General features: G+C 36.4%; 2 protein-coding genes across 2 annotated transcripts in view; both read left to right on the plus strand.

The window, feature by feature from the left end:
- Positions 1–8,464: 8,464 nt before the first annotated feature.
- Positions 8,465–14,761, plus strand: LOC107659863 (cilia- and flagella-associated protein 52-like). The gene is given in 14 exon segments (XM_016448957.1): positions 8,465–8,525; positions 8,656–8,855; positions 8,973–9,109; positions 9,281–9,409; positions 9,956–10,055; positions 10,198–10,314; positions 10,655–10,755; positions 10,902–11,072; positions 11,216–11,416; positions 11,457–11,550; positions 12,397–12,548; positions 12,778–12,880; positions 14,157–14,268; positions 14,586–14,761. Coding segments are annotated over 14 exon segments (1,854 nt in total).
- A 1,774-nt stretch (positions 14,762–16,535) lies between these two features.
- LOC107659855 (ubiquitin carboxyl-terminal hydrolase 43-like) overlaps positions 16,536–17,916 on the plus strand; it is a 117,056-nt gene continuing 115,675 nt past the window's right edge. The window contains 1 exon segment of the mRNA XM_016448939.1: positions 16,536–17,697. Coding sequence (XP_016304425.1) covers positions 17,104–17,697 — 594 coding nt within the window. The 5' untranslated portion in view covers positions 16,536–17,103.

Consider the following 17,916-nt stretch of genomic DNA (forward strand, 5'->3'; position numbering starts at 1 on the left):
AATTAATTCGAAGCCTCATGATGAGTTGATTCAGTGGCATATCACAGTCCTGTGGTTTGTGGTATTAAGAAATCCCTACACAAATGATCCCATAAAATATGACAGCATCTCACAAGGCGTGCTGTCTTGACACCTTTGCTCTTAAGGCCCCCAAAGGGACCTCCTGCACAAAGGTTAGTCCCTCCTGTGTTTCCTTTTTACTTTCAGTTTTTTTCAAAAACACTGTCTTCAACTAAGCAATGTTTTCTGGATTCTCAAATTGAAATAACTAATATTTGTTTACATTTAGCAACCTTATACACTCTCAGAAAAAGCTGTCACTGGGATGGTACCCTTTCAAAAGGTACACCACTGTGCCTATAAAGGGTGCATATTACACTGTAAAGAAAAATAATTGTAAAAAAAAAAAAAAAGGTAAATGACTGGCAGCTACGGCTGCCAAACACACACCGTAAAATTTAAGTAAAATATCTTAATTGAAATAAAGTGCAAAAACAATAATTTGACAGAAATGTTCATTAAAGGTTTTACAGAAAAAAAAAATGTTATTTTACAGATTTTTCTTTGTTTCAGTTATAATATTTTACTTTAATTTTACGGTTTTTGTTTGGCAGCCATAGCTGCCAGTCATTTACCATTTTTTACGGGACTTTATTTTACAGTGTAGTACAGTGAAGGTACATACCTAAGGTGTAAATATTAGTACCTAAATGCTACATATTGATACAAGTGACCACATTTGGATTAATTTGATTTGATTAATGTGGAGTTATCTGACTGTGTAATCACACCAAATATGAAGCAGCACAATGTTTATAAGATAAACCTTAACCAGTGTGTTAACATGTAACATTCTAACAAAACAATCAGGTTTAGCATCTTATTTAATGCTATCATGCCTCATTTTGAGCCTGACCATTTTGTTTCACATCCAAACATACATGTCTCTGAATAAATAACAGTGTGTTGAAAACAGAACTAACTTTTAGAATTTCCTGGAAAAACAGGCAAAAGTGTCTGGTATAAACATTCTGTGACACTTCAAGAAGACAGATTTTCTCTGTTCCTAACCACAGAGAGAGTTGCGTTAAATTGATTTCATATAGAGGTGTTATAAAAGCTTTGAGAACTGTCTGATTCTTGATATAAAAATATGTTCTGACAAAGATGTTCTAATATATGTTTTTTATGACCATATGTTTTTGTCATACATCCATGTTATGCTATGCTGTGATGTTATGCTTTTGACTTAGGCCTAACATGTAATAAGAATAAACCCAACACAAAAAATGAAGTTGAATCCCTTTATAAGATATATAAAAAAATATATGTGCAACTGAGTTATATTGTCATGTGTATGTTCCCGTTGAGTTCCTGTTTTCCTTATTTGGTCCTTCCAGTTCCTTTTCACATTATTAGTATCACCTGTTCCTTGTTATTAGTTATCCCCATCACCTGTCTGCCCCTCAGTTATCTACCCTATTTAGTTCTAGCCCGTTCAGTTCTCCCTGGTCTGGAATTGTATGTTGATGTCTTCTCCTCATGGTACGTGTGATTCCCTGTGACAAGAATAAATCCCTCTGTTTCGTACTCCTGGTCTCCTCATTCCGCGCTCCTCACACTACCACCGACTGAAATATATATATATATATATATATCCTTAAACGCTATTACATAGTTAATAAGCATTGTCAGAAAATTTCTTACATTTTAACAGATGGCACAGAAGAAAATCTACTATCTTTATTTGCTGTTTGATGTTGAATTTAATTACTAGACATCATTGTTATGCTATGTTATATTATTGGTTTTATTATGTTCATACTCAAGTGCTTATATTCACAGGTGATCGCAAAAAAATAACAGAGGCTGTCTGAAATTTTCCACTGTGTATACAGTTGTACTACAGCCGCCTGGGCAGGTCACCTGACAATTACATCGTCTGAACAAAACCCAGGTGTTTCAGGGCATCACAAAGAGAACAACAAACCAACTGTGAACTTAAATTTGAATGTCTCTTTGAAATTAACAGTTGGGGCCATGCTCCAGGTTACTTCAAATATTGCATGTGCCCATTTTGGATCTACAAATGTGAAGGTCCGGAATGTGGAGGATGGCAATAATTCACAGTAGGCTATGCAGACTGGACAAACTGTGGCAGACCTCGTTCCCGATCGCTTTACAGCTCTGAGGAGACAAAACACTCAATAGGAAAGACTGACAAGGACAGAAGCCACATAAGACCTCGTTCGAGATCATTCTATGTTTGTGACACCGATGATGCAGGAACGGGTGATTTTAGCAGATGCAATCATATCAGACCAAGAGCAAGATCACTACACAATGAGGATGGGGAAAGAAACACTGGTGGAATATGTATCACTGCAAAGCCTCCGATCAAAAGACCTAATGGAAACTCAAGCAAACGGGCCAGTGAGGATCTTACAGGTGCATGAGTGAGATCTTTTCACCATTTCAAAATGTCGCCTTTGGCACTTAGCCAGCATTGATAAAATCATAAATATGCACAAATGCTTGTAACACCTCTGAGGGCTTCATTTAAGCTACAATTAATAGTTAATTAATTATTAATAATGAACAATTAATTAATCTAATCCTAAAATGCACTTGTGACTTTATTCCATAATACAATAATATAATACATAAATGCGGATCAAAAAATGTTCTGGCTGAACATTATACGCTCATACCTTGTATAACAACTTTTAAAAGGAAAGATAATTGTAATAATAATTTTAAGTTAACTGCATTAAATAGTTTTACACACATTTCAAATGGATATGTAAATAATAATTAATTAAACAAACAAACACTAAAATCAATCTTTTGAAAATGTATTTGTATGAACTTAAAGTAAATTTAGTCATCACTAAATTTAACTTACTACTACTATGTACATGATCACAATACAACAGTGTTATTACATTATTAGCGTATTAGGCTTATTATTATTATTATTATTTTTACTATTTAGGCCCTATATATTTTAAATTTACTTTAAGTGGGTAATCTAAATTCAAGAGCGATTTGCTCTCTTCAGTCCTGTGCAGCGATTCTGTACATTCGTGACAGAAGTCTCTCCTTATGTCATTTCTACACAGGCATACTCACCTCAGTTATACTATGAATATAACCTCATAATTTGAAAATATGGTTTAATTACCTAATATAAGATTTTTTGAAATTGTTAAAATACATTTAAATTTCAGTAATAATAATATTAGTTGTTATTATTATTGTTGTTGTTATTATTATTATTATTGGAAATATAAATAATTGTGACATTAATAATTACTTTTATTATTACTTTTATAAGTTGTATTTAGTATAAAATAGCTTTCTAGGATTAAACATTATTTGGATAATTGGTAATAAAAAAATTAAAAATCTCTTAATAGCCCTACTGTGTGTTAGACCTATACCTGAAAAAAAGTTATTTATTTAATTTGTTGGCCTATCGTTATTTTTTATTTGTGCTATCATTAGTAATTTCTTTATTTGTTCTTATTTTATTATTAACTGTTTAGCCTCCTTGTCATTTTTTTATTCAATTCAAAGTTTTAAATCAAGCTATCTCGTGCTACTGCAACAAAATTACCCAACTGTAAAATCAAAAATACACTGAGTGAGCAAAACTTTGTTTAATTACCATTATAACTAGCTATCTCACAATGTTTACATATGAATAAAAGCCTACATTAAAATCTGTCATATAAATTGGTCTTTTCATTAGAAATTAGCCTACTGATTGCCACCACTGATGGACAAATTTTTTTATAATATTAAATATATCTGTATGACAGTATATTCTGCAGTTCTTCCCTGTTGTACCGAATATCTATACTTTTCAAAGTATCATATCGAAGTTAGAAATTCAAATATTGTGACAGCCCAGTGTTTCCACAGTATTTGTTCCCTGGTGTCTTACACAGACCCTAAAAAGCGTTACATTGACCAGACGTTCCTCATTTCACATGCCTCATGCATGACCTTTGGTGACCTTGCCAATAAGTACTGCAGGGGAATCTGGAAGCTGATAGCCAGCTCTCACCAGAACCTGTTTGAGTTCTACTCTGACTGGATCATGTGGATCTTCGCTGATCTACCTTTCACATACGCTATCAGAGTGCTGGATGTCTATCTAATGGAGGGCTACAAAGCTTTATACCATGTAGCTCTTGCTCTACTCAGTCTTTACAAGGTCTCCGTGTCTTCATAAGTGGCCCACGTCGATGACTTCAGACAGGACATGAAGAATTTTGTGCAGAATGTGGGACGGCACAGTACTATTGACACTCTACTTCGGAGGGCTTTTAGAAGTTGCCCACACGCAAAGAGCTGACTTATCTCTTCAATGCCAACAAGGATGCACTAATTCATAAGGACATCCACAATAAGAGATGAGGAGTTTGTGAAGTCATGTTTTGTGTTCTCTGTAATTAATAATTAGTTATTTACAAAAATGTTCTGAATTCCTGTTATATATAAAACTGTATTTTTGATCTTGACAATAAAACTGCAACAAATATCTTTTTCCCCCCTAAGCTCATACCAAGCTATGGATTTTCGGGTCTTCAGCTCCTCTGTAGTGACTGAAACAGATGAGGGTGGTCTGGGCTTGGATTCCAGAGCGATTTGCTTTATTCAGTCCTGTGCAGCTATTCGCTACAAATGTTCATGGCAGAAGTCTGTCCTCGTAAGTTATTATAATTCTACAGATGCACACTTACAAGAATGATACTATCAATATACAGTAACCTCATAATTTAAAAATGTGAGTTAATTAACTAAAATTGTTGTTTTGGTTAAATGGTTAAAATATATTAAACATACATACAGTATAGATAATAGTAATTACTTATAAATCATTTTCAGCAGTTATTACTCCAGTCTTCAGTGTCACATGATCCTTCAGAAATCATTCGAATATGCTGATTTGGTGCTCAAGAAACATTTCTGATTATTATCACAGTTGAAAACAGATGTGCTGTTAATATTTTTGTGTAAACCATGATACACTTTTTTTCAAAATTCTTTGAAACAAAATAAAGTAAAAAATAAAAGCATTTATTAGAAACAGATTTTTGTAACAATGGAAACGTCTTTACTGTCACTTTTGACATGCACCCTTGCTGAATAAAAGTATTATTTTTTTTTTAAGTATTTAAAAAAACATCTTACTGATCCCAAACTTTTGAGCAATACATGTTTAAAATATTGTGCTTCATATTCAGAAATATAATTTATATATATATATATATATATAAAAGGGGCACAATCCTACTGTTTTACTGTTGAAAACTGCAGATGAGGAGGTATGTATGCATTATTTTTTGTATACAAAATCTTAGAGAAAATACTGAAATTGCAGTATTTTTGTTACATTTTGATTTGCTTATGCTTGGCCTCATGGCAACACAGATTTGTGGGGCTTTCTTGTCGTCTGATTGGGCTCAGAAGAATTGTGATGAAAAGGGATTTAAGTTCTTTGGCACAGGAGAGTGTTTTGTTTTCACTGTGAGTAAATCTACATTTGCCATCTGATTCAACTGATTTGTTGAGCTTTAAACTGCATGCTGCATTGTATGATATATGATGAGGTAAATAACAAATCAATTCATAATTTCATCAAATCAACTTTTCAGCTACGGCCAGGAATGGAACGGTATCAGCGTACAGTCCTGCAGATCTCTGGGATGTCTAGTTCTCTGATTAGCACTCATGTGGACCGACCCACTGGAGTCTCTCAGAATCAAAGATACGAGTCTGCATCATTCTGCACATTTTCAAACATCAAATTCATGGCAGGAGATGATGAGACACTTTTTATTGGTGAGCTGGTTTTGTTTATCATCTCAAAAGACATGAAAGTTTTCAGCATGTAATTCAGGCTCAGGTATCCCCTATTGTTATTATAAAAACATGGCACCCGTGCTGCCTCTCAGACTAATATTTGCATGCCCAATGCACATTTCACCTGCAAACATGCTGGAATGCTGCCTATGTGTCAACATTACTGGGAAAAACAGCCTCTTCCTTAATTTAGACTAAATGTTGTGCATACACTCCTTTACATATGGCTCTTTATGTGTGCTCTCTATTCTGCAGGTGGCGATGGTGGCCACGCGCTGCACCTGCAGGCTGACCTGTCAGCTGGCTGTTCTGAACACTGTGATATGTTTGAGAGTCCACCTCTCTGCAGGGGGATGCTTCAAGATCCAGTCTCTAGAGGTGTGGGGAATCCAGCTCTCTTTTATAAAAACATGGCACCCGTGCTGCCTCTCAGACTAATATCTGCATGCCCTGAATGCACATTTCACCTGCAAACATGCTGGAATGCTGCCTATGTGTCAACATTACTGGGAAAAACAGCCTCTTCCTTAATTTAGACTAAATGTTGTGCATACACTCCTTTACATATGGCTCTTTATGTGTGCTCTCTATTCTGCAGGTGGCGATGGTGGCCACGCGCTGCACCTGCAGGCTGACCTGTCAGCTGGCTGTTCTGAACACTGTGATATGTTTGAGAGTCCACCTCTCTGCAGGGGGATGCTTCAAGATCCAGTCTCTAGAGGTGTGGGGAATCCAGCTCTCTTTGTTTGTTCCACCACTGCTTTCACAGTGAAGACTGTGGAGGAAATGTGTTCACTGTCCACATATATCATTATTATTATTTGTTCTTTTTTTATTATTTTTATTTTTACATTTTGTATGTATATTTATGACTTGTTAGATTATTTTAATTTTGTTTGTACTCCAGTTGTTCACTGTATTTCTGGAATAAATAAAGTTTGTAAAGGCAGTATTCAAACAGCAGTTGATTGAATATTAATAAATAACATTAAAATAGAGAACTTTTACACCAGATGAAAAGGGATTTAAGTTCTTCGGCACAGGAGAGTGTTTTGTTTTCACTGTAAGTCTACATTTGCCATCTGATTCAATTGATTTGTTGAGCTTTAAACTGCATGCTGCATTGTATGCACCAGCATATGATTTGAGGTAAATAACAAATAAATTAATAATTTAATCAAATCAACTTTTCAGCTACGGCCAGGAATTGAACGGTATCAGCGTACAGTGCTGCAGATCATGGCGGTGGTAAATAAAGTGGACATGGAAAGCAAATATTTAAATAAAAGGTGAGTAAAATACTGAGGCTTGTTGCATGAAGTCAGTTACAATGGCTACCCAAGTAAGTCTGAGCAAACACTGGTTTTTCGGCAGGGGTGGTTAACTGGCCCTCAAGGTCCACAGTTCTGAAGATTTTTACTCCAACCAAAATCAAATACACTTGAAAAATCTAATCATAGTTTTCAGGTTTACTGAAATTACAGGCAGGTGTGTTTGATCAAGCTTGGAGCTAAACTCTGCAGAGCAGTGGTCCTCGGGGGCCAGAGTTGTTCACCCTTGCCATATCTTGCTCCAAATGAAAGCAGTTAAAGGTGCTATTTATGTATTTTATATAGGCTATTTAAGACATATTTTTGTATATTATGTCCTTAACACATTACACAAGCAATTATGGTTTATTAATATGAAACTTTTCATTTAAATATAAAAGCTTTAGAACATAAAAAGTTGTAAAAGGACTAATTTTACATGTTTTCATTTAAGATCTTTGTGAACATATACAAATTAAGTATTACGTAAAAAAATTAGCTTTTATTACTGACGGAAAAAAACAAACAAATAATGATCTATTAATCATCACGGTCTGTCATTGTTGATTTCAACTGATTTCAGTGCCTAAACTGGTTGTTATTACAGACAGCAGACCTTCCATCCAGTTGAGTAGCGTTTCTTTTCCCAGAGATGTATCCCTTACGAAAATTAACCAGGTATTTTTTTTTTTTATTACCATTTTTTATAACCACAGTTTTACTGCAAATACCATGGTTAAACTATGGTTAGTGTAGCAAAACCATATTAATCTGTGGATTAACTACCATGGTTTTTTTGTTTTATGTGTAGTAAAAACCATACATGTTCGTAAGAGATTCCCCTCCATTCGTCCATCCCTGTGATAATCATTTGACACTAACAGAATTTTCAAATTTATCTTTAAATCTGTCATGAAAACTTGCGTGCACTAGGTTTCGAACAGTACAACACAACAAAGCTGTTCCCTCAAAAACAGTGCAGTAGATACGGATAAGGCCTGTATAACAACAAAAATATTTAAAAGCTGTGCAAGAACTCCCGGGAAGACTTTTATATAACAGTTTATTTAAACAACTCATCTGATCCGACTGAACCAAATCAAATCGTTAAACAGTTCAAATGAATCGATTCAGTTAAATGAACTCTCCAACGCTACCAAGCAACGAGTCCAAACACAGCGTGCTTCTGTTGCTTGGATACATATACAGTCTATGGTTTGGCTCCAGAAGCCAGCAGCCTTTTCTGCGCATTTCTGCTCTTAGCTGAAAGTTGTATCAAAATGGCAGAAGACGCGCAAGAAGTCCCTCAACTCGCATTAGAAGCTGTTATTGGTTTTAATGGTAAGGTAAACTGTGAAGCTTATCGCATTTTATTGTTTGATCTTTAAAATGTATGCAGTAACGTTACTCGCGGTATTTGCTTATATGGATGTAATTCAACGGTACCAAAGCATCTACATTGTTTATACAGGTCATGTGTTTTCTGGACTCAGAGTGCACCCAGACAAAGAACATCTCATTTATCCTCTTGGCTGCACTGTTATTATTAAGAGCCTGAGAAGTGGAAAACAAACTTTCCTCCATGGCCACACGAACAACATCTCTTGCATTTCTGTGTCCAAAAGTGGACACTATATTGCATCTGGACAGGTCACGTTCATGGGCTTTAAGGTGAGCTGGTGCAATAAAAGTGGAAAACGCTACTGACACGTAGCTTAATAGCTTTATTTTACTGGAATACAGTGCTCCCCTACTTTCTTGGAATGAGATGACCATTTCTCACTGCAGGCTGATGTTATTATCTGGGACTATGAGAAAAAGGAGATTTATGCCCGTCTTGTGCTACATAAAACTAGGGTTGAAGATCTCAGCTTCTCCCCAAATGATAAGTATCTGGTATCTTTGGGTGGACAGGAGGATGGCAGGTAAAGTCCTACTGCAGTGATCTTGAGTTGACATTTCTGATATTTCCCATATTTTGATGTTTCTTACCTCTAGTCTCTTAGCATTCATATTATATTATATTTTCTCTATATTTTGAAATCTAACTGTGCAATAGAAATTATTTCCCTAGCATGTTTGCTTCGTGGTTTTAGTATCGTAGTGTGGAACATTGAGAGTAAGGAGGCTATATGTGGCAGTCCTGCTTCAGCACAGAGTGCTGGTCACTGCCTCACGATCGAGTACACCAACCTGAGCGATGAAATCTTTGTCTCTGCTGGGAAGTAAGTCCAATTTTATGGTAGTCCATTTTGATCTAAAACAAACCTTTCATAGTAAAATGATTCACACTTAATCTCACATTAAATAATAAATATGAAGTCTCTTATGCTCCCCAAGGTTGCATTACAATACAGTAAATACAATAAAAACAAATGAAAAACTGTGATGGCAAAGCTGAAACATGTACAGTAGACCATACCATCTGTTGGAGGGCTTTTTGTGCATACAACAATCTCACTGGATTATAACAAGTAATGGTAAAATCAGTGTTTGAAAAAATTCAGATATTCAGAGTTCTACAATCACACCAAAACAAAAATATGTACTGTCCTGTAAATACCTGTCTTATATTTTCGGTGAAGACTCTAAAATGCCTTTTGCACAATAGTGAAATTTATGTAATATTTATATAATATAATACATGTATTTTAGAGTCAGAAATAAGTAGATAAATATATACTACAAATAGATGTAGTGTGTTTGAAATAAAGTGCTTATGACTTTCTGCAAATGTTAATTTAGTACGTTTTCATGGTGTTTTTTTCAAGTGGAACTCTGCGTGTGTGGGAGCTTGATTTGCCCAACAGAAAGATCAGGCCCACAGAATGTCAGACTGGACAGCTCAAGAGAATTGTCAAATGCCTGGAAGTGAGTAAGAATCACTGATTCTTCCGGTTCTGGTTCACTCATTTTTACCTGCTCATATTTTAGATGGATTTCAGAGTGTTTTGTATGTCTAAAACTGGTATATAGAACATGAATATATGTAAGTGTTTTCCCTGCCTTGCAGATCCCAAATGATGATAATTATTTCTACTGTGGAACTACTAGTGGAGATATTCTGAAAGTGAACCTAAAAACAAGATTGCTCAACAGCTGTGGTCCTGTTAAACAAAAATTCAGCAAGGTGAGTCCTCAGTTTTGATTTAACACAGTGAGCAGCTAAGAATGTCTTTTTTCGAAGTTGCATTTATGTCACGTGCATAATTTACATGATTTGAGAAAATGCACTTGTACATATGTGAATTGTTTTCAAAATGATGCACCGAAAGTTAATTATTTCTCTTTGCCTCATTTATGTTTTATTCATTTCAGCTATTATTTATTGCGCTACACAGTCCAAAGAACATGAGTTAACAGAGACACACAAAACAAGTTAAACAACAAGTTAAATTTTTTTTTTTTTTAACAGACCTTTTGGGTAAAATGTCATTTCGCATCACAAGCGCTTTTTCTTGTTATTGCAGGGAGTGAACGCTCTTAAAGTCTTGAAGACTGGAGATATTTTAGTTGGATCAGGAGATGGGATGTTGTCTTTGTGCTCAGGAGGGAATTTCAAAACCATTAAGTGTGTAACAACCCTTATTTCCTCTTCTTTCTTCTGTTTTTTTTTTTAATCTTTTGCTCTTTGTTTTCCTCCTTTGTTGTTTATTCTTTCTCTCTTCCTTCCTCTCATTCAGTGACTAATAATGGTTAACTAATCATTTGTAACAGGAGTGTTCAGTTGGAGGGAGGGGTGACATCAGTGACCCTGCGTGGGGACGGACAGCAGTTCTACGTCGGGACAGAAGCAGCACAGATCTACAATTTAGGCTACACTGACTTCAAACCAGAGCTTATTGCTACAAATCATAACAGTGCTGCAAAGGATGTGGCCTTTCCTTTGTGAGTGATACAACTTCAGTGCTTTGTGAGCACCTTCCTTCTGCCACTTGAGGGAGACATAAGCTTTATATCGGAGTCCTTAGTAAAACCCTTCATCTATTTGTGCAAATCCTCTCCCTTCAACTCTCTTTTACTCTCAACAGTGGGACGTCAGAGCTCTTTGCCACCTGTTCACAGAATGATATACGAGTGTGGCATGCTGAGTCCTCCAAGGAGCTTCTGCGTATCACGGTGCCCAACATAACATGCAACGCTCTGGGCTTTATGCAGGACGGCAGGAGCATCTTCAGTGGTCAGTCTCATACAAGATGATCTATTAATTGTATTATTATATTGATTATACTGTGTATATATATATATATATATATATATATATATATATAGGCTAATAATTCATAATGCCCACAGTATGGGAGTGACTGCCATAGCAGCGACCAATGACTGCAAGAGGATTGTCAGTGGAGGGGGAGAAGGACAGGTACAGCAAATCAGATGCACATCAAAAACTCACTTTTGAGAGCTGTGCTCCTGATTTAGAATAAACACTGTACATTACTGTACATTGTCCCACTTACCAAATATGTCATGATAAATATATGGTTGTGAAATATTGATTTGAGATTAAATTAATTTATTTGTTGAGAAAAAAAGCATGCAGCGTGATAAAAAAAACTAGCACAAATACATTATTGTTCAAAAGTTGGTGGTCAGTAGTTTTTTATGTACAGTACTTTTCAATACTTTTATTGAGCCAGAATGATTTAAATTTATTAAAAAAGTTACAGTAAAGACATTCATAATGATACAAAAGGTTTCCAATTCAAAGAAATATTTTTTAAATAATACGAAATGTTTCAGCATATTAGAATGATTTCTGAGGGATAATGTGACACTGAAGACTGGAGTAATGGAAAATTCTGCTTTGCCATCACGGGAATAAATGACCTTTTAAAATATATTCAAATTCTATTAAAAATTATAGAAAATTGTTATAATATGTCACAGTATTACTGTTTTTACTGTAAAAAAATCTTACTGTTTGTGATCAAATGCAGCTTTGGTGAGCATAAAATACGTCTTTTAAAAATATTTTTAAAAAGGTCTTTCAGAAACATTTGAACTGTAGCGTACTGAACATAAGAAATTAGTTGCCTTGGATAACAGTCAAATACACAGTTTAGCTTTCATTATACAACCATATTTGTCCACAGAATGGCACAGTTGGCCAGTCAGAATCAAATTTTACAGAGCCATGTAAAAAGTAGAGTTTTTTTTTTGTAGAATGCAGAATAAATGTATGCTTTGACATCTCTTTGTAATGAAGGTGAGAGTCTGGGAGATATTCCAGAACACATATCGGCTCATTGAGATCATGAAGGAGCACAAAGCTACAGTTAACTGCATTAAGATCAAGAGTAACGACAAGGAGTGTGTGACGGCCAGCTCTGATGGAGCTTGCATCATCTGGGACCTGGTGTAAGTTTGAAGAGCATCAAATCATAGATAATTAATGTAGACATACTGAGCGAAAGTTCTTGCCCACAAGTTCTTCCTCTGTGCACAAGCTTGTCATGTGTTAAAAAGTTAAATCAACCACCCTCACACGAACCAAACATTCAAAGTGCAGATTTGCTTTGTGGAAAAACATTCTGTTTGATGTAACCCTTCACCATATCTGTCTGTGTTCTTCTCATTTCCCATTCAGGAGGTTTGTGAGGAATCAAATGGTCTTGTCCAACACCCTGTTCAGTGCCGTATGTTACCACCCTGAGGAATTCCAGATCATCACCAGTGGCACTGACAGAAAGGTACAAGGCTAGACTGATCTAGACTGATGTACTGGCATGTGTTTGAGAAAAATGTGGCCAGAAAGAAAGAGTGACAGATAGGTGAGAGAGTAGACAGAAAGAAAAAAAAAACAGATAGATACTGTGTGCACAACAACAAGCTGACAGAAAGCTCTCCCAGTTTCCTGTGGACGTAATATGATCTGCTCAGTCTACTCCGTGCCAAATAGTCCATCTGCTAGTCTTAGGGCACAGCATCAGTGCCCATTTAAAGACCGCAGTTTATTAGCATACATGTGTGCTGCTGTGTATTAAACATATGTCCATCACACAGAAGCAGAGGAAAGAATGAGACCCTTAGAATCTGTAGGGGGAAAAAAAAGAGTAAAGATTTTAGAGCATGGAGCTCTTCTGTTTTATTTCAAGATCTTATATTTTTGGCAAGTAGCACAATTTATTATCAACAATGGTATTAAAGGAAAGGGTGCAACATTTTGATTAAAGAATTGCTGCAGTTGGACAAAGAACAAACCTGTTTGGTTTACATGTACCATCTAATAGCAGTAATTAATAATACTCCAGACTGTAGCCAAATAAACACAAATGTGAATCCATTGTTGTCCAGGAAAAGCAGCCAAATCCGGCACAGTAGGTACAGTACTTGAAAGGACACAATGCTGGGGTCACGCCAGATACCCAGTGCTGGCGCAAAGCCTGCTGGGAAAAAGCCATCTCAATGAGATGTTCCAGACCTGCTCTGTCTGCAGTTCAAACAGTGCTCAAACCTTTTAAAACTTGATAGAATTACTTTTTTTATTATTTGTTTTCAGAACAGTATCATAAGTATGAGGTTTGATACATTCTGATAGTATATTTTAATGAATGAAAATAACTTCTTTGTTTCTTTTTCTTTTTTTTATGAATAATCCAATTATCTAAAAAAGGGAAAGCCATGTCACATCAGTGAACATCTCCATTACTGCTAAAATGCAATCAGTGGTCACCACTCACCAGGAATTCGATTTATGTAATATCTGTTGTATACAGGTTCAGATGCAACAACCCAAGACCAAAAACAACTGAAGGCTTAGAGCCATTTGTTTTTTCTTATGTTGCACTATAACAAATTACATCTTGATATTTCTGTTGCGATTACATCAGTTCTTCGATGTAATGACCTGAGTGCATGCTGAGAAATTTAATTAACATGATTATGTATTTATTTATTTTTCCACCGTTAAAACTAAGATCTAGACCAGAATAGGACATTTGAAATGCAATCTTTACCTTTGAACAGATTGGCTACTGGGAGGTTTATGATGGTTCAGCAATAAGAGAACTCGAGGGCTCCTTGTTTGGAGCTATAAATGGCATGCACATTTCTGAGGACGGAAAATATTTTGTGACTGGTAGGTACCTTCGGTATCTTTTCACATACAGAGTTATTTCACTGAGTCATTCTTCTGTCATATGGCGGATGTAACAGAAACAACAGGTGGCACAATAAACAATATAAACAGAAGTATTTTTAACGGTACCGAAAAGTATAATTCGCAGTTGGATAAATGTCTGCTCACCAGGTCTAAATAAACACTTGCAGAATTCAAACTGATCCCGGCAGTTATTTTTAAATGAGTTTCACAGTTTGAGTTGATGAGGTGCTAATCTAACATTTCTGTTTTTAGTGCATATTCATGTTGCTTTCTGCACTTAATCTCTCTTTCAGGTGGAGATGACAAATTACTGAAGCTCTGGCACTATTCTGATGGTGAAGTGACCCATGTTGGCATCGGGCACAGTGGAAGCATCACAAATGTGAGGATCTGTCACAACAGCAGATATATTGTCAGTACCAGTGCCGATGGAGCTATCCTGAGGTGGAGATACCCACAAACCTCATAGAACCCTAAACAGTGAATAATGCATATAATGCAGTTCAGATATGATGATAGTTCAGATATACATTTGCACTGACTGTCTTTAACAAATAAATTAATTTTTGTTATAAAACTTACATTTGTCCTTTACTGAAGATTTAGGAACCAACAAAATTGATGTTACAATGTCTGTGAAATATCTAGGAGCAAATACATGTACAGTGTATGGTCCTTTGGATTTATTTAGTATATTTAAAATATAATATTACAAACTTCAGGAAAAACCCAGAAAAGACAAATGGTTCCCTTCCATTCCTTTTTCTTGCAAATAATTGTATTGAAAATTAGGTTATGAATTCTTGCGAGATTTAAAGGTACCATTAAACAGTCCAATTCCAGTCATTTAATTGAAATAAAGCAGCCTAGAGCCCCAGTTTCTGAGGACTTTTTGTGAACTGCGCTGTCAGCTAATATATCACCTGAGAAGCTCCAGAGAGCTGCCGGGGGAGGCTTGGAGAAGTACAGCACGGTGTGTGAACCCAGCATCTGGATGAGCCTGTCCCAAATTTCCTCTCACCTCAGAGGAACAGACTCAATAATGAATATCTTAACACCTAACAGTAAGGATATTCGGCCACATACATTTTCAGAAAAGTGGATGCTCTGCTTATTTTATTTGGTATGGCCTGCCCTGCACCACAGATGACAAAGATCAGACAATCCGATGACCTTGTTGTTGTTGGTTTAAAGACATACAGTAACAAAGTCAGTGGGCTATCCAATCAAAATTGATCTCAGTATTTACCTGTCTTGAAGGTAAGGTGTGTGCTAAAAAAAGATACCTATTGGAGGATAAACCTGCACAGGGTGTCTGATAAGACAAGAAACATGGAAGAGAGTGTAAATAAATAAATGTTGGTATTATACAGGTTAAATGAAGTCTGTAAAATTTTGTGCTGAGTTTACTCTTTATTGTTTTAATGGTCTCATTCTTCCTTGCTTAATAGGTGCATAATGAGTCTATAGTTGTGAAAATACATAAATATGACACTTGAATATGAATCATGAACAAACTTTTAAAAGAAAGCACACAAGGCAACAGTAGGGGGCCCCTAATTCTTTGCAAAAAGACACCACAATTGTGGCATAATTGTTTATGAACCTCAGAATATTTATCATAATCTATGCTTACACTAGCTCCCCAAGCAACCCTGCGATTTACAGGAAATAAATAAATTAAAATATAATATTTTATTACAATTTCTACCTGATAAAATGTTTTAGAGCTTGGCATAACTAGAAAACTGTATACTCTTAAAAATGCCATGGAGTTTTAGAATTACGAATTCTAAAGGTCTAGAAATCACATTTTTAAAATTAGGCTTTTTCAGGACAACAGGAAGGGAAAAAAAGTTGCTGAAAAGATATAGAAGAAATATTCTGGTATTAATGTAAGTTATTCATAAACTGATTATTAAAATATTCCGGTTTAGATAGACTCATTTGTACAAGTAACATGAACTACATATTGCATATTATCACACATATACTGTGTGCTATTGTGAAGGAGAATTATTGAGTTAATTAAAATACTGTCCAAACTGCAGCAAAATCGTTTGAAAGAGCAAGTTTTTTTTGTTTTTTTCAGATTATGTTGTTATGTGTTAACAGGAATATTCCAATAGCTTGTACCATATAAAATCTTTTAAAGAAGGCTTTATCTGAATGTGGACATTAATTAGAAAACAACGATAATTAAATACATAAAATATGCAATGTCTGTTTGTGTTTGGAGGGAAAATATTGGTGAGCAGCGATGAAGCAGGTAAATAGCTACAGGTGTAAATAAACTTGTTTGTGGATTATTCATTTCCACATGCATTTCTCCCAATACGTGTTCAAAGTAAACCAGGCTAATAAGATTCATAGTGGGAGGGTAGAAAGCCGTGTATCTACCATTCAGACGCACATACTCCAAGCAGAAGCCAGAAAAAGAGGGAGCGGGCGAAAAACGGCCAGTAATGGTCATCCACACACAAGTACACTGTAGGTGTGGTGTAGGGAACAAGAGTTGTGTCTGAGGCATGGAGTTAAGACTAGTGTAATTCCAGGTGCGTATAAGAGCGTCATGGATAAAGCGAAACTAGCGCAGCTGAGATCAGCGATAGGGAATGTCGTGGACGCGTTAGTCATCAGCAGCCTCGGTGCAGACACCGGCGCCTTTACAGTCTCGTTTTTCGTCGTCGTGATGGTTTAGTGATGTAGATGTTCGAGACGCACAGGCGGGAGCGCCGTGTCTTCACACATAGTGCACTTGTTTCTCTACTGACTTCCACTGATCGGTTTGGGTGAAACAACAGACTAAACATGGATACGCCGAGGGAAACCAGGAAACAAACAATCAAAGCCAAATCAGCCAAGCGCAAGAATAATACGCACAAGTCCCAAAAGCTGTTCAGAAGGAAATCGTTAAAATCGCTTGGAAATTTTATAAGCAGGATTGTCAAAACTTTGGGCACTTTGGCACACTTGGGGGACGCAGACCAGCCGGACGCTGCGGCGGAGGATGATGATGGTGGGTTTGGAGACACTCTGAGCGCCCACAACTCTGGGAATTACAGAGAGACCTCGGTGAGGAAGACCGCTGCGCCTTCATCTTCTTATGGATCTGTCAAAGAAAGACTGTCCTGGTGCTACGGCGAGAAAACTCCGGGAGTTCAGGGTCTGAAGAATCACGGAAACACCTGTTTCATGAACGCCGTGGTGCAGTGCTTGAGTAACACGGAACTTCTGGCAGAGTATTTGGGTCTGGAGCAGTATAAATGTGAATTAAATGAGCGGAGGATCAACGGGATGATGAGGAATGAGGAGGTCAGAGGGGAGGTGACGGAGAAGCTGGCATCGCTAGTGAGGGCGCTCTGGACGCTCGATTACACGCCTCAGCTGTCGGTGGAATTTAAGGTGAGTTTCGATCCATTTACAGAACACGAACGCCCCCCTTAAGCAAGTGTAGATAACTTCTTTGAAAGAACGTTTGCTTTTTTCCGTATAGAGTGGAATCGTTTTATTTGATTCAAACTGAAGCTAAGATCAACAGGTAGATTTGACGGAGAGACTGATTTAGAGAACCAGATAAAAGATTTTGTAAAACGATCCGAGTCAAATGAGCTATATCGCTAT

The sequence above is a fragment of the Sinocyclocheilus anshuiensis genome, unplaced genomic scaffold (genome assembly GCF_001515605.1).
Source record: "Sinocyclocheilus anshuiensis isolate Anshui unplaced genomic scaffold, SAMN03320099.WGS_v1.1 scaffold1405, whole genome shotgun sequence".
In the NCBI taxonomy this organism is placed as follows: Eukaryota; Metazoa; Chordata; class Actinopteri; order Cypriniformes; family Cyprinidae; genus Sinocyclocheilus; species Sinocyclocheilus anshuiensis.